This window comes from Carcharodon carcharias, chromosome 4 (genome assembly GCF_017639515.1).
Source record: "Carcharodon carcharias isolate sCarCar2 chromosome 4, sCarCar2.pri, whole genome shotgun sequence".
Taxonomy (NCBI): domain Eukaryota; kingdom Metazoa; phylum Chordata; class Chondrichthyes; order Lamniformes; family Lamnidae; genus Carcharodon; species Carcharodon carcharias.
In genome coordinates this window covers 182,206,841-182,230,682 of record NC_054470.1, presented here as the reverse complement: position 1 = coordinate 182,230,682, position 23,842 = coordinate 182,206,841, and the positions used below count along the sequence as shown (strand labels likewise).

At 42.9% G+C, this 23,842-nt stretch overlaps 1 protein-coding gene across 2 annotated transcripts; it reads right to left on the bottom strand.

Annotated features, from left to right (window-relative positions):
- Positions 1 to 536: 536 nt before the first annotated feature.
- Positions 537 to 17,757, bottom strand: LOC121277143 (scrapie-responsive protein 1-like). Of its 2 annotated transcripts, XM_041186217.1 has the most exons (3): positions 17,228 to 17,757; positions 16,010 to 16,257; positions 537 to 1,221 (listed from the first exon to the last, which is right to left on the bottom strand). In XM_041186217.1, exons 2-3 carry the CDS (start codon positions 16,243 to 16,245, stop codon positions 1,167 to 1,169), a joined length of 291 nt encoding a protein of 96 aa, XP_041042151.1. In that variant the 5' UTR covers positions 16,246 to 16,257; positions 17,228 to 17,757; the 3' UTR covers positions 537 to 1,166. The 2 variants fall into 2 exon arrangements, with proteins under 2 accessions (XP_041042151.1, XP_041042152.1); XM_041186218.1 differs by lacking the exon at positions 17,228 to 17,757 and having other exon boundaries at positions 16,010 to 16,342.
- Between the last annotated feature and the right edge of the window lie 6,085 nt (positions 17,758 to 23,842).

Below are 23,842 nucleotides of genomic sequence, written 5' to 3'. Positions count from 1 at the left end.
CTACGCGGTTTTCCATTGTTTAACCAACTTCTTATGAACATGAAACAGTCCTCTTTATTTCCAGTAGAGGTCACACAATAGCAATCCAGAGCAGGAAGCCTGGACAAACTTTCCCAGAGAAACTAATGTTAATTGTGGTCCAGTTTAGGATTGTCAAATTGTTTACCCTGCTGCTCTCCAAAACACTGATAGGCCTCAGTCCTACTGTTCCACTAAATGTCTTGTCTCCACATTTAGTACAGTTTTCTCAAACTCATCCTTATCCCAAAAGTAGTGGCCTTAGGAAAAGAGTTTGCCTCCACTTAGGACTCAGGCAAGTGTATAGAGAGAGAAAAAAAACTATAACTAGAATTAATAAGAACATAAGAAATAGGAGCAGGAGTAGGCCATTCAGCCCCCTCAAGCCTGCCTCGCCATTCTATAAGATCATGGCTGATCTGCCCCAGGCCTCATCTCCTCTTTCGTGCCAGCTCCTCATAGCCCTCAACTCCCCAATTGGAATGTTTGTGCAATAAAATAAACTTTGACCAGTTGGAGCTGTTTAAGTATTTTTAATAAATCATGTAAAACAGTTAACATATTACAAAGGATTGTTTAATATAAAGTACAAGAATCTATAAAATGGGGTGTTAAATGGGTCTTATGTTAAGTTTTAATACCCCACTTAAACAATATCAGTTCTTGAAAGTGGTACTTGAATATAAATTTGAATTAGCAGTTGCTGGGAAAACAAGCTGTGCAGGATCAATGCAGAATTATATAATTAGTTTGGATAAATATCAGTATTTTAAGTGCATCTGAGGGGGGTCTTTTAGCATCCAGAAATTAAACATATTTCTTAATAAAAAAAATTGCTGTTAAATAACATTGTGTAGCTATCTTGTAAGATGGGCGACAAAAGCTGTTGATTGAAAGGTTAGGTTAAAGAAGCATGTGAATGATTGAGTGTATTTTAATGCTTACACTATATCATTTTTTGGGTCTACAAACATAGAAGATAATTTTTACAATTACTCACAGAAAGTAACACCTCTTGTATTGTGGGTCACATTCTACAAAAATTTCTAGAAAAATTGTAGGGGAAACATTCTGTACACAGGGAAGCACTTCATCGTCCATTTGATTGCAGATAGTAAATGGTTTTCCTGCTGCTGTTAAATTTCCTTTTATTGAGAATTGCAAGGAATCACAAAGGAAATCTTTGGTCCAAAGAATATGTCCCTGAAACAGAACAAGATTGATACAGTCATGTGAAAAGCTGATAAATGTCAAGAGTTCCGTTCAAGGTCACATGCCAACCAAGGAAGCACCTCTATGAATATCACAATAAGAGACTGTTTCTGCCTGGAAGCAGTTTTGGGATTCAGAAACAGTCCTGGATTCTGTTTTGTGTGCCAAGAGGGAAAATCCAGCCCAATAACATTATCTTTGAGGCATTGGAGGAGATACAGCATATACCTATGTAAGAATAGAGTAACTTAGATTTTGATTTACTCATTCAAATAAGAACAAATGAAATATAATTTTGTAGTACATTCAAAAATGACTAACTGGTAAGATTATAAACTACTAATACATCTTCACTCAATTTGTAGCATCATGTAATCTATTGTATTAGATCATGGTAACTCATTACTCGGTATTCATTATTATTCAGGTAAATTCTGCTTAACTCATTTTGAAGCTGAATCTGTTGACAGGAGACATTTGCTATGGAAAGAAGTCATTTGGCATGCAAATCTTTATTTGTGGAGAGCATATATTATTGATATGTTATGATTTAGGACGTTTCATATGTGGCTAATCTATCTGTTAGTATTTTCCAAATTGCTTTAGTGCTGGAAGCAGATTTATAAAAAGTGAACTTGTCATAAGCATCACCATCCCCTTTACTGACCCCGGGAATAACCATTACAATGCCCTTAACCATTGCTAAGTCCTTTTTTCATATAGGGCGGGTGGGTATAAGCTCTATAAAAGATGTGTAGCACCATTTGCCATCCAAACTGAGATAAACCAAGGGTTGATATTGCTGCCTTCCGGTATGTGTTCTAAGCTACTCCCCGAGGGTCTTGGGGGGAGCACTACTTCATGTATCCTTGTAAGGAATATATATTCTTATCTATGATCAAAACATTGCTCTCTGTTCTTTAAATTTTATATTGTAGCTGGAATACACTGGATGGTGTCAGAGCACTAAGGCTGTGTGTGTATAATAGTTGGCATTGATGGTGGTGGTGGTGGTGTTATAGTGTTCCCGGGTTGCATTATTGGCACCTGATTGATGCCCACATAGAGCCAAAAATCTTTGTTTACCATCAGAAATAATTTGACATTGGGTTTACTCCCAACTTGTAGTATATAATTTAGTCATTTTTAGGACAGATCTTGATTGTATAAACGTGGGGTAGAAGTGCTTCTTTGATTTAATTTTTCAGTGCTGCTTGGTAATTTAGAATTGGATAGATATTTGATAAAGAAAACATTTTCACAGCTATCAGCAAAGAGCTGGGGAAGTGGTTGTGATGGTGGGACTAATTGGATAACTCCACCGGCACTACGGAACAAGTGGCCTCCTTCTATGATGTATGATTCTATATGCCCAAAGATTCAAATAACATTTTTAAATAAAGTTTCTGGTGAATGTCTAAGTTTCAATGACATGCTTCTGACTTGTCACACAGTTCCTTCTTCTTTGCAATTTTGTAAGGGGTTAATGCCTCTGTTAAACCACCAGCATTAAGCCATATGATAACACTGACAACAATAATTCATGTCATTTTACCAGGAGGGAGAGTCTGAGAGGGAGAGTAGTATCAGTTGCATTAAGTTAGTGAAATTTAAACATTGCACCTTTAGGTCAAGCGAGAAAAAAGCAGAAAGGAAGAAAAAATGCCTCTTTCTCAATGCATGGCACCATTTTTTTCTAACACATCCAATTCTTTGCCGTTATATTGACCAATAAGCAGCAATAAGCAGCAGTATACATAGCCACATTGATTTATTTACCTCCAGGGATTTTTTTATTGATGGATTTTTTTGCTGGAGGGCAATACATTACTGACAAAACTAGGTTTGCACCGGATCCAAGAAGCCAAAGAAGATTTCAATGAATGTAATGTGCTGAGAGTGAGCATATCACTTACCCAATCTTAAACTGCATCGCACATTTGTGTTTGAGGCAAGAGGGAAACCTCTTCGAACCACAGACTGACACTATGCTCTACAACTTGCATTTACACAGCTCTTTTAACATAGTAAAACATGCCAAGATGCTTCCAAGGAGCATTATCAGATAAAATTTGACACAGAGCTTCTCAAGGAATCATTTGGACAGGTGACCAAAAGCTTGGTCAAAAAAGTAGGTTTCAAGGAGCATCTTAAAGGAGGAGAGAGGTAGAGAGGTTTAGGGAGGGAATTTTAGAGCTAAGGGTCTATGCAGATAAAGGCAGGGCCACCATTGGTAGAGCTATTGAAGTTGGGGATGCATAAGAAACAGAAATCTTGGGAGGCTTGTAGGAAGGGTTTGGGCCAGGGTACAGAGATTGGGTGGCGAAAGGCCTTTGAGCCGCTTTAAAACGATAACAAAAATTTTAAAATTGAGGCATTGCTGAACTGAGAGCCAATGTATATTAGCGAGCACAAGTTGGTGCGAGTTAATATACAGGCAACTGAGTTTTGGATGAGGTCAAGTTTACTGAAGGTGCAAGGTGGGAGGCTAGCTTGAAGAGTATTGGAAAGTTGAGTCGAGACGTGAAAAAGGCTTGGATGAGGGGTTCAGCAGGAGATCAGCTGAAGCAGGGGCACAGACAGCTGATGGTATGGAAGGGGAAGTTGGTGGTCTCGAAGATGGAAAGGCTATGAGATTGGAAGCTCAGCTCAGGTTTAAGGTTGTGGACGGTGTTGTTCAGCTTCAGACAGTGGCCAGGGAGAGGGATGGAATTGATGGCTGAGTTTGTAATGAGGATCAAAGACTATGCCTTAGATCTTCCCATTATTTAGTTGGACGAAATTCCTGCTCGATCAATATTGGATATAAAATGATGAAATGTGACAAATCAGAGGCAGCAAAGGGGTCAAAAGTGTTGAAAGTGAGTTGGGTTCATCAGCATACATGTGGAACCTGACATGTTTTCAGATGTTGTCACGGGGGGAGGTGGCGAGAAATTGGAGGAAGCCAAGGATAGGTCTTTTGGGGGAACTCCAGGGATAATGCTGCAGGAGTGGGAAGAGAAGCCATTGCAGGTAATTCTTTGATTACGTCTTGATTGATAGGAATGAAACCTGGCAAGGGTGGTCTCACCCAGTTGGATGATGGAGCACTGTTGGAAGGAGGATGATGTGATCGATATATTTATTTAGTGGTGTGAAAAAATGCTTAGTGATGCTGAAGAAAATGTCAACTTTAAGGGCCATATGATCCATTAAAATGTGAAACGTAACACAAACAGAGATCTGCATCTTCAGTAATGATAAGTAATTCAAAAGAGAAAAAAAGACTTGCATTTATGCAGTGCCTTGAAGGATGAATATTAGCCAGGACGTCAGACATTAATCATCCACTCTTCTTTGAAATAGTGCCACAGGGTCTTTTATGTCTACTCAAGAGGGCAAAGATCAGAACTGGGGTCTCTGCAATTTACATCCTATATTAATGTCTTTGACAAAGAGACAGAGAATAATGTATCGAAGTTTTTAAAAAATTATTTTTCATGGGATAAGGGCATTGCTGTTAGGGAGGGAGTTCCAGGTTTGCTGTCGATACTAAACTAGGTAGAAATGTAAGTTGTGACAACATAAAGAGGCTGCAAGAGATACAGACAAGTTAAGTGAGTGGGCAACAAGATGGCAGATGGAGTATAATGTGGACAAGTTTGAGAATATTCACTTTGGTTCTCATAGAAAAGCAGAAGTTTTGTGAAAAAGACACAAAACTTGTAAATTTTGATGTTCAAAGATACTTGGGTGCACTTATGCAAAACAACACAAAGTTAGCATGCATACACAGCAAGCAATTAGGAAGACAAATGGCATGTTGGCCTTTTTTGCAAGGGGATTGGAGCGCAGGGATAAAGATGTCTTGCTAAAATTGTACATGGCTCTAGTGTACTGTGTGCAGTTTTGGTCTCTATATTTAAGGGACAATATACTTGCATTGGAGGCAGTATACTAAAGGTTCACTAGGTTGGTCCCTGCAATGAGAGTGTTGTCTGTCCAATGACGAGAGGCTGAATAAACTGGGCCTACATTCTCTGGAGTTTAGAAGATAGAGAAGTGATCTCATTGAAATATACAAGATTCTGATGGGGGTTGATAGGATAGACCCAAGGAGATTGTTTCCCCTGGCTGGGGAACCTAGAACACGGGGACACAGTCTCAGAATAAGGGGTCGATCATTTAGGACAGAGATGAGGGGAAATTACTTCACTCAATGGAATTCTTTTGAATCTTTGGAATTCTCTACCTCATAGTGTTATGGATACTCCATCGTTGAATATATTCATGGCTAAGATAGACAGATTTTTTGTCTCTCAGTTGAAACAAGGGTTATGGGTTAGGGTTAGGGTTAGGGTGGGCAGGAAAGTGGAGTTGAAGCTCAAGGTCATATGAATGTGGAACAGGCTATATGGCCTTCTCCTGCTTCTGTCCCATGTTCTTGTGTTAGGATAGAGCCTCAGTTTAAGGTCTCATCAGAGAGTTGGCACCTCCAACAGTGCAATACTTCTACGGTTGTGTGATAAAGCCCCTGGAATTGGACCCTAAACTCACAACCATCCCACTCAGAGGCTCCCAAGACTGACACATCAATTAAGAGTATCCCTTAATTGCTGAAAACCATCGCCATGGGAAGAATAAACATTATTAAAAATGTAGGATCTGAGTAAATGATTTAAAAATGTTAAGTTAATGGCAAGCACCGCCAGAGTTGTTAAGTGCTGGAAGTATCTTTAAGATGACATTGTGGAATTGGAGACCAAAAAAACCTTCAGTTAGATATTTAAAAGTATACAAGTTACATTTTCTGCTGACCACAAAATAATTCAACATTAAATAAATACAATTTCACAGAATTCAGTGAAACAAGATTAAATCTGCAATCTCCTATTTGCTTATTTACGATCTACACAGATACATGATATGGCTGCAACCTGTTAGAAACCACACAGCAACATGTTAGGCATTGTATTTACAGGCTATTAAATAAACTCAATCAGCTTCTAATTAATTTCAAGTATGAACAGTTGCCGTGTTAGGGATCTCATTTAGCATTTGATCGAATTGCAGTAAAGTGTATGTACTTAGGACATTTGGATTTCCATGAATTTCACTCTTGAAGCTCAAGGTGTCACTCAAATCCTTGCATGTTGTAACAAGCTCTATGCCATTTTCTTTATGTGTTGGTTAAGGGTATAAATACACAGTGGTTATTCATCACAGGATTAGTTAAGGCAGTATACTTTACCGACATTCTCATCTTCATAAACTTACTGCTCAGCTCTTCCGACACTAATGCAATTTTGTGATTCCTGACCACTGGTCCTCTCCTGGAGAATAGTGAACCCCTGGGACAAGCTACCAATTCATACAGTGGGTGTCTATTTGCTGAATTGCTTCAAGCAAGAGCTGGATCCGATTCCAGCTGGAGCTGAGGTCACCTGATACAAAAAGTGGTGCTGCAGAGCATTATCTGGGCCAGAGTGATCTCCTGGACTGGTTTTGATTGTTTAAGGGGTTCGGAGAGGAATTTCCCAGATTTCTTTTCTAAAATTAGGTGGAATTTTTAATCTTTCTTTGTCTCCCAGATCGTCGATGCAGCTTGAGGGCCATATATTCCAATGCACAAGGCATTGCAATTGTGTGCGACAGAATGGGTAGAATGCAGGCCGGTTTCCTGTTGGTCTTCTTCAGTCCCTTGTCACCAACTCCATTGCTCTCCCTGGCAATTCTCTGAGGCTAAAAAAGACTGTCACTGAGACGCCCTATCTTCAACTCTCAACTCCACCCGGCCTCAGCTCACCTGGTGCTGAAATCCTCACCCACGCCTTTGTTACCTCGTGACCTAACTATTCCAACACACCCCTGGATGACCTCCTATCTCCCGCCCTCTGCAAATTTTAGTTCATTCAAGAATCTGCTGCCATAACTCACACCAAGCCCTTTTCACCCACCATCTCTCCGCTCAGGCACATGGTCTGGCAATACCACAATTTTTAAATTCTCATCTTAGTTTTCCAAATCCCTTACTCTCCCCGTTTCGGTATTCTCCCCCAGCCTCCCCGTCTCTGTGTTCTCCCCCAGCCTCCCCGTCTCTGTGTTCTCCCCCAGCCTCCCCGTCTCTGTATTCTCCCCCAGCCTCCCCGTCTCTGTGTTCTCCTCCAGCCTCCCCGTCTCTGTATTCTCCCCCAGCCTCCCCGTCTCTGTATTCTCCTCCAGCCCCACAACCCATGAGATTTCCATGCTTCACTAATTCTAGCTTCTTTTTTGTTTATTCACTCATGGGGTGTGGGCATCACTGGCAGGCATTTATTACCCGTCATAAGGCTTTTTTAAAAAAGAGTCAACCACATTTCCACCGGGTTTGGAATGACATATAGTCCCCTGGGTCTCTAGAGTACTAGTCTAGTCACTACACCACTACACCACCACCTCCCCATTGCACAATCCTGGTTTTTATTGCTCCACCACTGTGGCTGTGCCTTAAGCTCTCAAGGCCCTATATTCTGAAATTCTCACCCTACACCTCTCGTTCTCTCTACCTCTATTTCCTCCTTTAAGTCATTCTTCAAAACCTACCTCTTTGGTCAAGCTTTTGATCATATGCCCTAATACCTCCTTACATGGTCCAGTGTCAACTTTTGTTCGATAATACTCTTGTGACAGGCTTTGAGATCCTTTACTACGTTGAGTGTTGTATTAATACAAGTTATTGTTGTCCATTGTTCGTATTCCCGTAATCTCTGTGTCACTAATTGTCTGTCAATTTGAATTACCTAATTAAAGAAAAAAAAACCCTTAAAATGCTTCAAAAAGCCTTGAACGCAGGTTGTTGCATACATGTAGTACATTAATCTGGAAAAAGTCTTGGGGCACCTTACAAAGGGAACAGAAAACATAATAGGTAAATGAGCAGTTGGCTAGCCATTGGGGAAGAAATGAAGAAGTGACTGAAAGCTTGGCAGAAACGATGGGTTTGGAGAAGGTTCTTAAAGGCGGAAAGACTTGGAAAGAGGGTCCAAGAGAGAATAGTCATTTGATAGTGTAGAACTTGAGTATTGCTGAAAAAAAGACTTTTTTTGACGAAGCTCTTCGTCTTGCACTCATCAGGACAATTTACAAGAAAATATCCTATCAACATCCTGGGGGTTAACATTGACCAGAAACCGAACTGGACTAGCCATTTAAATACTGTGGCTACAAGGGCAGGTCAGGGGCTTGGAATCCTGCGGCAAGAAACGCACCTCCTGACTCGCCAAAACCTGTCCACCATCTACAAAGGCACAAGTCAGGAGTGTGATGGAATATTCCCCTCTTACCTGGATGAGTGCAGCTCCAGCAACACTCAAGAAGCTTGAACATCCAGGACAAAGCAGCCCGCTTGATTGGCACCCCATCCACAAACATTCACTCTCTCTACCACCGACGCACAGTAGCAGCAGTGTGTACCATCTACAAGATGCACTGCAGGAACTCATCAAGTCTCGTTACACAACACCTTCCAAACCCACGACCACTACCATCTAGAAGGACAAGGGCAGAAAATACATGGGAACATCACCACCTGGAAGTTCCTGTCCAAGTCAGTCACCAGTCTGACTTGAAAATATATCACCATTCCTTCACTGCTGCTGGGTCAAAATTCTGGAACTTCCTTCCCAATAGCACTGTGGGTGTACCTACACCACATGGACTGTGGCAGGTCAAGAAGGCAGCTCACCACCACCTTCTCATGGGCAATTAGGGATGGGCAATAAATGCTGCCCTAGCTTGCGATGCTCACATTCCATGAACAAATTTAAAAAAAGAACAATGTCAGGGGAAACAACATCTTTATACTGTATGAGAAGAGAGTGCTGATTGGTTGGTGAATGGTCTAATTGGTAGAGACATTGCCATGGAGATTGCAGTTGATAGTGCCTGACAGATAGTGCCAAGCATATTTAACATAAAAACTGAGAATGCTGGAAAAATTCAGCAGCTCTGACAGCTTCCGTGAGGAGAGAAACAGAGTTAATGTGAGTCCTTATGAGCCTTCTCCAGAGCTCTGAAGAAGGGTCATACAGACTCGAAATGTGAACTTAGTTTCTCTCCCCACAGATGCTGTCAGACCTGCTGAGTTTTTCCAACATTTTCTGTCTTTATTTCAGATTTCCAGCATCCTCAGTATTGTATTTCTATCCCACTGCCAAGCATTGTTTGAAATTCAAACCAGACAGCTTGAATCTGATTGGCCAAGACATTGCCCTGGGGAATGAACCAGTGAATGGCTATCACTTATTTTGTTTAGCTGAAACAGGCACAATGTGTGTACATGTTCTTTCTGTCTGCAAAGAACAGGGCCCTGTGTATTAATATATGTAGCTTCCAGTACACACAAATGCACCACACTGCATCCTGACTGACTATCTTAAATTGGTTGTCAGAGTAATTTAAAAAAAAAAATTGTTCTTGGGATGTGGACTTCATTGGCTAGGCCAGCATTTATTGTCCATCCCTAACTGCCCTTGAGAAGCTGGTGGTGAGCTGCTTTCTTGAACCGTTGCATTTCATGGGCTGAATTTTCCCTCCATCGTGGGGGGGGGGGGGGGTGGAACTTGAAAGGCGGGCACATACAAGTGCGCTTCCAATCGGCGCCCCTGATTGGAGGCGTGCTGCCATTTTACGTGGGCGGGGCAATTAAAGCCTACCCAGTGTGACATCTGCACAGAAGTGCTATGTGCTCCTTGCGTGGGCGGCGGAAGTCCCAAAATCGAGAGTGAGCTCTTTCGCACATGCACACGAAAGAGCGCATTCATCTCCCTGAGGCTCAGTGCTGCCTCAGGGAGATTGGCTGTAAATGTAAAAAAAAATAAAAATAGAAAAATAAAATTTCCCTAACATGTCCCCTCATATGACAATGTCCATAATTTTACAAAACCTTCATTTAAGTTTTTTAAAGCCGACATGAAACCTCATCCCGCCCGTGGATGAGGTTTCATGTTTTTTTCTAGTTCCCGCCGGGGCTCCTGGCCTGCCCGACAACCTTAAGGTTGGACGGGCAGGTCCTTTAATTACTTAATTGACCCTGTCAATGGCCTTAATTGGCCATTGACAGGTCGGCGGGTGCACAGCTGATTTTGCTGTGCTTCCGCCTTCCTGAAAATTTAAATGGGGCGTGGTGACATCGGGAGTTCCCCCCGAAGACACTGCGCGTCACTTTACGTGCTGATGCATAAAGTCTTGCCCCATGTGATGTAGGTACACCCACAGTGCTGTTAGGAAGGGAGTTACAGGATTTTGACCCAGCGACAGTGAAGGAACGGCAATATATTTCTAAGTCAGGATGGTGAGTGACTTGGTGGGGAACTTCCAGGTGGTGAAGTTCCCATCTATCTACTGCCCTTGTCCTTCTAGATGCTAGTGGTCGTGGGTTTGGAAGGTGCTGTTGAAGGGGGCTTGGTGTATTCCTGCAATGCATCTTGTAGATGGTACACACTGCTGTTACTTTGCGTCGGTGGTGGAGGGAGTGATTGTTTGTTTCTTACCATGCTGAGGATTATTTAGCAAATATTGTCCAATCACAGAATCACATCTAATGTTGGACACTGTGTTTTGAGATTTACAAGCACGTGCTGGTTGGGGACAGTCTACCTTGCTTGTTGTGAACAGATGAAGGGACATGCTGTTTGGTTTGATCTGCCAGTCTTTGGAATGTACGGCCTACATACCTAGCATCACACAGGCACTGAAATTCATATACCACATTATTCATTTGTGTGATAGGCAGAATGTCTTTTTGGCTTTACGGCAGCATCCTGTTAATGGTGGATATCATTTGTGTTGCTACTGCATAGCAGCAGCGTGAAACAGCTTGCTTCACCTATTGCTCACATTTTTGAGATACCTTGTCCTTCCAGGGTAATCTGAGGTAGACTGGGCACTTTTCAGGGCCGAAAGTGATGGCCTTGGGCCTGTTCATGAGCTTGCACAAAATACAGCGAGAAATACCTCTGATCAAGGTAGCCATTATCCAGCAGGATGCCATTGATGTGCCCTGTTTCAGTGTCAAGCTCGCCTGGTGAACAAATGGCTTGGGCCTTATTTATGAGGTTGCTGATAAGACCAATCTTATTGCGCATGGAACTGTAAGAGTTCCAACACGTGTATTAACCAGTGAAGGTAAGCTTGCAGTAGTAGAGAATCCCCGGCAGACTTCTCAACTAGTACATCAAGGAAAGAGAGTTCATCTGACTGCTCCATTTCAAAGGCGAATTTGAGCGCAGGATGGAGCCCATTAAAACATGTAAGGAAATTGTTACATGCAGCTGCTGATTTAAATATAGCAAACGTTTCATCCACATATTGGAAATATGCGAGGGGTAGGAGGTTGGCTCTCATTCCATTGAAAACATTTCTCGTGGAACCCAACAAAGATGTTTGCGAGAGCTGGGCCGAGAGGGGATCCCATGATAACACCATCTATTTGGGCATACATGGTGCCATTAAAACTGAACTCAACTGTGTGAGTTGCTGAGTTCATAAGCTCAATGAATACTGATTTATGCAATGGTGGCAGGTCTAGAACGCCATGATATAGTGCTGCAGCATGAATATCTATGGCTTCCTTAAGTGGAACATTGGTGAATAGCCTAGCAATGTCAAATGAGCACATAACTATTGATATGCAAGTCCTGTATGCTCTTCGCAAACGTGATGGAATCCTTCACCTTGTATGTAGAAAACATGCTCAAAACTGGTTGTAACGATTCACCCAACCATTTGGCCAATTCATGTTCTGCAGAATCAGTCATGGATAAGATAGGGCGTAAAGGGACATCACTTTTGTGTGTCTTGGGCAGTCCATACATATGCAGACGCAGCAAGCTGTGAGGATGAACCCTGTCATATATATCAAGCGGCAGCTCATCGCTCTTACACAAGTCTAGCAAGCGTTTTTTTTCCTCATACAGTATAAATATGTTGTTTCCCCGACAGTGGTATTTTCTTGCAAATTGTCCTGATGAGTGCAAGACCAAAAGCTTCGATGAAAAAAGCCTTTTTTCTTTCAGCAATACTCAAGAGAGAATGGTTGAAGGAATAAAGGAAGGGGAGGGTGTACTGAAGGTCAGAATCAGAGAACTGAAGATGCTTGTGGATAATGGCTGTGAAATGCAAGGGCCACACTTTGCTTGAAGAATAACAATGAGACTATCAGCCCTCACCCCTCACCCCTCTTATGGAGTAAATTGGACAGCAAACTCTGGAGTCCGTACATGTGCATTTAAACACAGAAATTAGGAAATCATTTTCTGATTTAAGAACATAAGAAAAAGGAGCAGAGAAGACCATATGGCCCGTCAAAACTCCTCCACCATCCAACAGAATCAAGACTGATCTTGGGCTTCAATTCAACTTTTATGCCCACTCCCCTTATTCCTCGATTCCCTCAGAGGCCCAAAATCTGTCTCTCTCTTAGTCTTAGTATTCAATGATGGTGCATCCACTACTCTCTGGGGTGGAGAGTTTGAAAGATTCACAACCCTTTGAGTGAAGCAATTTCTCCTCATCTCAGTCCTAATTTGAGACTGTTCCCCTTGTTCTGGATTCCCCAGTCAGGGGAAACAAGCTATCAGGGTCTACCCTTCGGAATCGTGAATGTTTCAATGAGGTCACCTCTCTTCCTTCTAAACTCCAGAGAAAATTTACTCAGTCTCTCGTCATAGGACAACCCTCCTATCCCAATCTAGTGTACTGCCTCCCATAGTACATCCTTCCTTAAATATGGAGACCAAAATTGCACAGTACTCTAGGTGTGGTTTTCTCTCCTCCTCCACAGGCTTTGCTCCACTGGTAGCTCAACAATAGACTCGGCTTGAAATTCATGTAATAGTATAAGATTGTGGTATTTACTCACCAGTTACCCACTAAACACAACTGGAAAAATTTAGGGCTAATGCTTTCAAGTGTAAGTGAAGTTTTAACAGCATGATAGGTCTTAATTAATGTCAAACAATCTCTTTGGTATTAAAGTTTAATTTTACAAGAGCAGAGTCTCATTCTTTCAGAATGCAATTATTGTTTGAGATCTTTAAAAATTAAACTATTTTGACTTTGCCTTTCTATCTCTATTTCTATCTTTCCTTCCCTCTATTTGCTTTCTGTACAATTCTACAATGAATTAACTATATTTCTGATATAGTCAGTCATTCTCAGCTAGACAGGTGGTTGTTACATGATCAATTCATACAGAAATCCAGATTTCTTGAAAAGCAAACAAAAATAAAAATTGTAAAAATGTGTTAGCTGCTTCTGTGAGGAATTAAAAAGGAGGAAATAGCGCATTCAATGGCAACCCATGTACGGAATCAAGATTTTTTTTAAAAAAACATAATTTTAATTTTAAATTCTATGCATGTCAGTGACAATTTTGCAGGCCGAAGATACAGCAGGTTGCTTGCCCTGCTTCTCAAGCCACAGGTCCCCTGTACAAGATGCCACACTGAAAAAGGCTCTCTTGTAACTGTGGACCAGGAATTCTGAGGAGGGTCAATCACAGTTGGACTGCCATACCGCTCCTTTTTACTTACACTGGACTGCAGTTGCACGTTTCATGCCCGACCCTCTGACTCGGGCCTCCTCAGGAAAATTCAATGCAACCGGTGCCCGAGGCCTTCAGTGCAATGTAGCAGAGCCGGTTTTGGGGGGGTGGGGGGGGGGGGGGGGGGGGGGGGGGGGGAGAGCCACAGCCCTTTTTTTACAGCACTAGCTGCCTTAAAGCAGATAAATTTAAAGGTCACAGCCACTTTGAGAAGTTGTGGTGGGGAGTAGTTGTGGGGTGGTTGGGGCGGGGGGATGGGGGGGGTTGTCGAGAGGGTAATTGGAGGGGCGGGGGGTAGTTAGGGGTCAGGAGGGTAGTTGGGGGATGGGGGTTAGTTGGGGGGATGGGGGTTAGTTGGGGGATTTGGGAGGATAGCCTGGGGGATAGTTGGGGAGGTTGGGAGAGTAGTTGGGGGTGGGGGCATGGGGATTAATCACAGAGTCAGTGGGGTAGTCAGGGTTGGGGGGGGTGGTTTAGTGGAGGTGCAGGGGAGGGTGGGGGGGTGGTGAAGGGTCGGTACTATAATTACTCAGGAGTTAGAAATGGTTTTACTTCTTTTAACTTTTCCTGGACAGCCTGAACCATCCAAAGTGTCCGATTTAAATCAGAGTTTCAGATGGTTCCCAGTGCGGGGTAATTGCCCATCAGAAGCTTAAACTTGCTGCGCAATTCCCATGCAGTCCTTGCATGGGGACTTCCAGGGATTCCCCGAGCGCATCATCCAGGGTACCTCCTGGGTACGACTCCCCCAGAGTTTGGAAGTTCTGGGCCTGTAATTCCCTGCTCAAAAGACCATGAAAAGTCCGAGTCCAGCTCTAAGCATGATGAAGAGCAAGGTCCATTTCTTCGTCACTGACTGCAAAACCTGGGCCGTTGACTTTATGTCAATTAACATAATGAAGCAATTTGTGCCGAGCAAAATCCCTCGAACAGTAATAATGTTAAACCGAGGCCCTGTCCGTCCACTAGCTGGATGTAAAAGATTTCAGTGAATTATTTTGAAGAGCAGGAGGATTCTGCCCAGTTCCCTGGCCAACATTTATCCTTCAACCAACTTCACTGATAAAAACACATTATTTCAGCTATGCAGCAAGATTGGATACGCTAGAGATGTTCTCCCTGGAATAGAGGTGGCTGAGGGGGGTGGTTTAATTGAGGTTCAAAATTGTGGGGGGGCCTGGATAGAATGGATGGGGAGGGCCTATTTACTTCAGCAGTGAGGTCAGTGACTAGGGGGCATAGATTTAAAGTCTTTGGGAGAAAGATTAGAGGGGGAGGGGATGAGGAAATATTTTTTCACCCAGGTGGTGGTGGGGGTCTGGAACTCACTGCCTGAAAGGGTAACAGAGGCGGAAACCCTCAGCTCATTTAAAAGTTGTCTGGAGATACACCTTAAGTGCTGGCTTGGCCTAAATAGCCAAGTGGTTATGGTACTGGGCTTGTAAACCCAAGATCAAGAGTTCAAATCTCACAATGGCAAGCTATGGAACAATGTAACTTCATCTGAATAGGAATAGATAGAAACGTGTTTGTACTCGAAAGAGTTGCACCATAAGTGCTGTACCCTGCAGGGCCGAGGACACCAGTGCTGGAAAGTGAGGTTAGGGCCAGGGCTCGTTTTTCGGCCGGCACAGACACGATGGCCTCTTTCCGTGCCACACGCTTCTGCGATTATCCGGCCATTCATCTCCCTGCTGTTTGTGGGATCTTGCTGTGTGCCAAAGGACTGCTGCGTTTCCCGCATTACAACAGTGGCTGTGCTTCAGGGGCATTTCACTGGCTGGGAAGCGTTTTGGGGCGGTCGTGAAGGGCACTTTATACATGCAAGTTATTTGTTTACAAGTAATTCATTGCATGTGAAATTCTTGGACACGATTCTCGCGATGACGTGGCCCCGTGCCAAACTTTGTTCCTGTGAAGTGTCTTTTATTGAGTTAAAAGGTACCATATGTAAACATGTTGCTGGCGTTGCAGCGAAGAGCGAGCTGAAAAATATTCAGTATCTTTCCTCATCTAGACTTGGTATTTATTAGCGAATCGCAGTACATTACGGCGCGAATAAAAGTGTGTACTAGTTTGGTAAGTGACTCATTCACTCCTGGCACTGTTTGCAAATATGCTTTTAGTGTGTAAACGCTGCTCCCCCTAACGGCGAGGGCAGGTGTGTGTGTGTGTGTGTGTGTGGGGGGAGGGTGCTTAAGAAGAATGACTTACTTGGGGCAGCAGAGCAACTCTTGGAAATTGCAGTAGCAGACGATCTCGCACTCGTCCCCCGCCCAGAAGTGATCCACCAGCCCCTTGTCGATGGGTCGCAAGTGCTCGGTCCCATCGGGGATGTTGTGGCAGCTTCGACCACCCAGCAGCTTTTTGTAACACGACAGACGATTGGCGGGCATGGCTTGGATGACGAGCAAAGAGCTCAAAAGCAGAAGAACAATGAGCTTTTTCATCTTTCACTCTGGCTGTGGGGCAGAGCATGGCAAGGTCCTTTATCGACATGTGCATCGCGGAGACACACCGATATATAACAACCCGGGACTTCGCAATGTTTGGACCAGAGAAAAAAAATGTTGATTTTATTTTTTTCTCCCAATATTTTTCGTAACAACTTTCCTTAAAATGTTTAAAAAAAATCAATTTAAGAATAATTTCAATGTATTTTTTGCAACAACTTTCCTTAAAATATTTTTTAAAAAATCAATTTAAGAATAATTTCAATGTATTTTTTGCAACAACTTTCCTTAAAATATTTTTAAAAAAAATCAATTTAAGTATAATTTCAATGTATTTTTTGTAACAACTTAAAATATTTTTTTAAAAATCAATTTAAGAATAATTTCAATGAATTCAATTTCCACATCTACGGACTCAAACGCGAGTCTGCGGACGAAACAAGTCGTTGAATTCTTATATTAACTGGAAGCGAATCTATTAAACACGGATAGTCTTACAATCCAGGAAGCCAGTGTGGGTCGATCACTGTATAGTCAATCGTTCTCAACCAGACAGGGTGGTTGCTACGTTACCAATTCATATAGAAATCCAGATTTCTCGAAAAGCAAGCAAAAATAAAATTTAACAAAATTATATTATAAAATATTCTATTGTGAGAAATTAAAGAGGGGGGAAAGCACATTCACTAGCAACCCATGTATGGAATCAAGACTTTTTTTAAAAAAAACAAAAGAGCATAATTGAATAGATTCCTAGCCATAACCTTCATTTTCAAATTAGCCTTTAACATTTAGAGAGTCTTAAATTGTGCAGATTTCAAAGAGAATTGGCTGGAGCAGAGATGCATTACTTTAAAGATGAGCCGCTAAGAAATTGTTGCTTTGCTCTTTTTTTCATATACTGAACTCAGGATTTTGAATACACATTGGTTTATATTTAAGAGCATCTGTTTGGATATGTGGTTTAAAGATCACTTACCTTTCTGGAGTGGTGTGTGCCTACAGCTGAAGAGGACAGACGTGGACGCCTAGACTCTCCCTCTCAGTGTGGGTTGGAAAAGACAGCCACAATCGGGGCTTTGTGCTGGTCGGGTTATAGCCAAGGTATACAGTCTCTCTCTCTCCCACCCCCCGCCCCCCAGCTATCCAGGGATTATAAATAACTAGCTAGCTCACTTTAACAGCCAAGATCGGGTGGGGGGGCATCGTGTTGAGAGAAAAGAAACAATCACTTAATTTTGGGAAGAAACAGCCAATGCACACAAGCAGGAGAGATGATGAACTCCCCCCCCCCTTCCCTCGTGAGGGGTCTGAGTTATGTGTAATACTTTGCATTATCTTCTGCTTAATGAACCCGCTTTGCAGTTCAGGTTTGGAAGGTAGAATTAAGATCCATCCAGCTGAAAGCTTGCCTTTGTTCCTCACTCCTTTACAGACCTGCCTCTTGGCCAGTCTAGCCGCTGAAATGAAGGAAGCCCATCTATTTAAAAAGGAAACACTTGAAGGGCTATAGGGAAAGAGGAGTGGGGCTCCCTTGCGGTGAGCCAGTATAGGCCCGGTGGGCCGAGTGACCTCCTGCGCCGCGCGGTTCTACGATTTAACAACCCCGCCTGGCATTTGACGAATCGAGTGAGATAGAAAAGGCCAAATTTGACAAGAGGGCATTTCCTTTTGCCCCACGTGTTTCTATTTTAAGTGAGCTGGCTATTTTGTTTTTCTTTTCAATGCATGCGGCTTTCTCTCCTCCGTTGCAAGTTATTTTGTGATTGTTTTCACCTTATTAGGCTTTTAAACACTCTGGGGTGACTTGCAGAATGTTGGTTCTGAGCCTGAAAGAAGGGGCTCACTTTGAACTGTTTCCCTGAAGCCTCGAAATAACACTGACGGCTGGTAGGATTATAGGTGAAGTTGGACAAGCTTCAGTTCGTGCAAGTGTGGAAGCAGAAAGCCATTCTCTGCAAGGGTGTCAATCACCAACCAAGAGCTTTGTCCGGACATTTTTTTTTGCTACAGCTGTTTCATGTTTTCCACAATATGGCGACATGTCTGGTGAGCTGTTTCTATCATTGTCGAAGCCAATTACACGCATGTGGATCGTAGAGAGAAATGGAAAAAAAGACACACACAGTCTGGCAATCAGCATTTCACATCATCCAAAGCGAAAGAATCTCGCAAGGCGTAGGAAAGCTGAGTGAGCTCTTTTCTTTCATAGTTGGGTAGATGAAGGGAGAGATGCTCTGCCCTCTACTGACCGATGCACAACAGCCCAGAGAGCATACCAGCCGATTCACTGTATCAAAGACCCTCGGGATATTTCACCATAGGGTGCATTTATGGGTGCTACCGTCCTTGTGAATCAACTTCGTACCAGGGCGGCTGGATATTGTTGTTTTCTTATAGAAATTGAAGCTCACTTTCAAACCGGCTGACTAGCTTCCTATCATTCCTGTGGTGCTTATTTTCCTCTCAGAATTAACTAAGAAATGCTGAAACAAAAACTATGTTTATCCAAATGTATGACTGAGGAGGGATCTTATGGTGTTCCCATGATATTGTCGCTAGTCCTTCTTGATGGCTGAGTTCAAGGAGTTGGGAAGCACTGTTGAAATAAGCTTGCTAAGTTGTTGCAATACATCCAGTCGAATAGTGGACACTGCAGCCAGTGTGTGAGTGCTGAAGAGATGGGTACTGAGCCCTGTGGTAAAGAGGTGCATCAAGTTTCTTGAGTGTTTTTTTTATTCGTTCATGGGATGTGGGCATCGCTGGCTAGGCCTGCATTTATTGCCCATCCCTAATTGCCTTTGTTCAGAAGCCATTTAAGAGTCAACCACCTTGCTGTGGTTCTGGAGTCACATGTAGGCCAGACCAGGTAAGGACAACAGATTTCCTTCCCTAAAGGACATTAGTGAACCAGATGGGTTTTTACAACAATCGACATGGCACCATAACCACACTTTCAGTTTAGATGTTAAACTGAAGCCCTTTCAGAGATCCATCATGGCACTATTTCAAAAAAGAGCAGGTGAGTTTTTTCCCATTGTCCTGGCCAATATTTACTCCTCAACCAACAAGGGCAATTAGGGATGGGCAATAAATGCTGGCCTAGCCAGCGAAGCCCTCATCCCTTGAATGAATTTTTAAAAATTTTAAAAAGGAAGAAAAATTGCATTTGTACAGTGCTTTTCATGACCAGTGGACATCTGAAAATACTTTACAGCCAAGGAAGTACTTTGCAAGTGTAGTCACTGTTGTGATGTAGAAAACACAGCAGCCAATATGTGCGCAGCAAACTCTCACAGTAATGTGATAATGACCAGATAATGTGTTCTTATGGTGTTTGAGGGATAAATAGTGGCCAGGTCACCAGGTGGGGGAGAATGTGCCTGCTCTTCTTTGAAAACGTGTTATGGGGGTATTTTACCGCCTAAGAAGGGAGACCTTTGATTACTCATCTCATCCGACAGATGGCACCTCAGACAATGCAGCATTCCATCAGTAATGCACTGCAGTGTCAGCCATGACTTCTGTGTACAAGCCCTGGAGTGGGCCTGGAAACTGGAACTGTGTGACTCAGAGGCACAAGTGCTACACACTGAGACAAAGCTGACAAATGTCCAGGTCATTATTCACATTGCTGTGTGCAAATTGCCTGCTCAGGTGGACTTAAAAGATCCCATGGCACTATTTTCAAGAAGAGCAGGGGAGCTATCTCCAGTGCCCTGGGCAATATTTATTCCTCAATTAACATCACAAAAACAGGTTATCTAGTCATTACCACACTGTAAATCTTTAATGTCAATATTTGAAATCATTCGGCGTATTTGCTGATTAGGGATGCCAAAGTGAAGGAGTGTTTTATTGCAGTGTTAACCCTCTTTGTTCTGAAAGAGTAGACAAATCAGGATGGGGGACCTGAGATAAAGATCAGACATGATCTAATCTGGTGGTGGAATGGGCTAAGCGGCCTTATCATGTTCAAATGTGACAGCAAAGAACTGAGAAACGTGCAGTAAGGAGATGTAACCTCTGCATAGCATTTTGTACGAAAATACGAAGGTATGATGTGTTCTAGAGTAAAATAATCCATGAATTTCTTGTATAATAGTAAATACATTCATGTACATTTACAAACCAAGGATCTTGTTGTGGGATAGTGGATCTCCAAATAAATTAATGGAATAAATTGATAAACATGCAGAATATTTGATTTTTGATGGTCACAATTTGAAATAGCGTATGTTATAATAAAAACAGAATTACCTGGAAAAACTCAGCAGATCTGGCAGCATCGGCGGAGAAGAAAAGAGTTGACGTTTCGAGTCCTCATGACCCTTCAACAGAACTTGAGTTCGAGTCCAAGAAAGAGTTGAAATATGAGCTGGTTTAAGGTGTTGGGGTGGGGAGTCCATTATGTTCTTTCACTAAGTTACATTGGGCTAAATACATCTTGACTGAATTAACTTCTTGTTTTAAGAAGCTTAATTGCTGTATGGTATGTTGTGTGTGTGAGTATGTATGTGTATTTATAAAATAGTATCTATTCAAATGGTGATTGAAAAATAAGATATTTGTGTATTTAACATATAAAAGATGACTGTATCTATTGGAGGTTGGGGGAATGAGCAGAGGTGCGAGTGTTTTTGTGTTACCTCTTGTGTTATCTGAATTGAATCTCCCAAACTCACCCGGAGAGCTAGTGCAGTCACGGGGGCCAAAAGGCCTCCTTCTGCACTACAAAAATTTTGCTGTTTGTGGGATCTTGCTGTGTGCAAATTGGTTGCCACTTTTCCTACTTTACAATAGTGACTACACTTGAAGTACTTCATTGGCTGCGAAGCACTTTGGCGTCTTGAAAGATGCTATATGAATGCAAGGTTTTCTTCTCTTTCTGTCAAGTACTGTCTTAATGTCGAGAGCAGTTATTCACACCTCTCCTCTGTCATACAGCTCTTGCGTCCATGTCTAGCTGAATGCAATAACGAGTTCTGGAGCTGAGTGGTCTTAGCAGAACCCAAAGTGAACGGTGGTGAGCAGACTGTGGGCCTTGCTTGATCATTAATAACAACTTTCATTTTTTTTAGTAATGACAGGGGAGTTGGTCTCAGTCTCCTGGCCAATATTTATTTTTCAATAAATGTCAGAAAAACAGATTAACTGATCCTTATTAAGTTGCTGTTTGTGGGAGTTTTTTTGTCCTCAAGTTCGTTGCCATGTTGCCAACCTCACAACAGTGTCTATACTTTATTAGCTGTAAAGCACTCGTCATGCAAGATATTACTTACTTAGGTAAGATTGAACCTATTTTTTGTCAGTAGGGCAATTTTCTACATTGTCAGGTGGATGCAAGTGTAACAGCTGCATTAGGCTAGCTGCTGGCTTTTAAAAAATGTATTCATAGGATATGGGCATTGCTGGCTGGGCCAGCATTTATTACCCAACCATAGTTGCTCTTGAGAAGGTGGTGGTGAACTGCCTTCCTGAACCACTGCAGTCCATGTGGTGTAGGTACACTCATAGCGCTTTTAGGAAGGGAGTTCCAGGATTTTGATGGTGAAAGAATGGCGATATAGTTCCAAGCCAGGTTGGTGGGTGACTTAGAGGGGAACCTCCATAATGGTGGTGTTCCCATGTGTCTGCTGCCCTTGTCCTTCCAGGTGATAGATTTTCTGGGTTTGGAAGTTGCTGTCGAAGGAACCTTCATGAATTGCTGCAGGATATCTTGTAGATGGTACACACTGCTGCCACTGTGCATCAGTGGTGAAGTGAGTGAATGTTTAAGATGGTGGAAGAGGTGCCAATCAACCGGGCTGCTTTGTCCTGGATGGTGTTGAGCTTCTTGAGTATTGTTGGAGCTGCACTCATCCAGGCAATTGGAGAGTATTCGATCATACTCCTGACTTGTGCCTTGTAGGTGGTGGGCAGGCTTTGGGGAGTCAGGAAGTGAGTTACTCACCACAGGATTTGCAGCCTCTGAGCTGATGTTTTGGCTGCAGTGTTCATGGGGCTGGTCCAGTTGAGTTACTGGTCAATGGAGGGGGATTGAGCTAGGGTAATGCTGTTGAACGTCAAGGAAATATGGTTAAATTCTCTTTTGTTGGAAATGATCATTGTCTGGCACTTGTGTGGCATTAATCTTATTTTCCATTTAGCCCAGTCTTGAATGTTGTCCAGGTCTTGCAGCATGTGGCATGGACTGCTTCAGTATCTGAGGAGTTGTGAATGGAATTGAACACTACAATCATTCCCCACTTCTGACATTATGTTGGAGGGAAGGCCATTGTTGAAGCAGCTTAAGATGGTCGGAACTAGGAAACGGCCCTGAGGAACTCCTGCAGTGATGTCCTGGGACTGAGATGTTTGACCTCCAACAACCACAACCATCTTCCTTTGTGCTAGGCATGACTCCAACCAACGGAGAATTTTCCATCTGATTCCCTTGACTCCAGACTTGCTAGGGCTCCTTGATATCACACTCAGTCAAATGCTTGATGTCAAGAGCAGTTATTCTCACCTCACCTCGGGAGTTGAGCTCTTTTATTCATGTTTGAACTAAGGCTGTAATGTAGTCAGGAGCCGAGTGGCCCTGGTACAACACAAACAGAGCATCAGTGAGCAGGTTATTGGTGAGTAAGTGTTACTTGATAGCACAGCCATTGAATGAGAGTAGACTGATGGGGCAGTAATTGGCTGGGTTGGATTTATCCTGCTTTTTGTGGACAGGGCATACCTGGGCAATTTTCCACATTGTTGGGTACATGCCAGTGTTGTAGATGTGCAGACGCAGCTTGGCTAATGGCACGGCTCGTTCTGGAGCACATGTCCTCAGTACTGTTGCTGGAATGTTGTCAGAACTTGTATCTAGTGCCTTCAGCTGTTTCTCGGTATCACATGGAGTGAATTTAATTTGCCGAATACTGGCACCTGTGATGCTGGGGATCTCGGGTTGGGGAGTGCGAGATGGATCATCCACTTGGTACTTCTGGCTGAAGATGCTTCAGCCTTGTCTTTTACGCTGACATGCTTGGCTCCTCCACAGTTGAGGATATGGATATTTCTGGAGCCTCCTCCTCCTGTTTAATTGTCCACCACCCATTTACGACTTTATCTGGCAGGACTGTGAATGACTTGACCTGGTGGTTGTGGGATCACTTGGTTCTGAATATAGCATGATACTTCCACTGTTCATGATGTATGTAGCCTGTTGTTTTAGCTTCATGTTGGCTATGCAGCTGCTGGCTTTGGAGCGCAGGTCTTCAGGATGTTGTTAAGGCCAATAGCCTTTGCTTTGTTTAGTGCAGCCAAGCACATCTTAATGCCACAAGGAATGAGCCAAATTGGCTGGGTACTGACATCTATGCTGGGAACCTTGGAAGAAGCCTAGTTAGGATCATTCAGTTGGCATGTTTTGCTGAGGACTCTTGTAAACACCTTAGCTTACTCTCTTGCATACACGTACTGGTCCTGCAGGCCTACATGTCCCATTCCAGTCTCAACAAAAAAACAGCACTTTCCCTTTCTGCAACATAGGTAAATTCCCCCAGCTCCTTCACAGCAGCTTTATCACACAACATTTGACACTGAGCCACATAAGGAG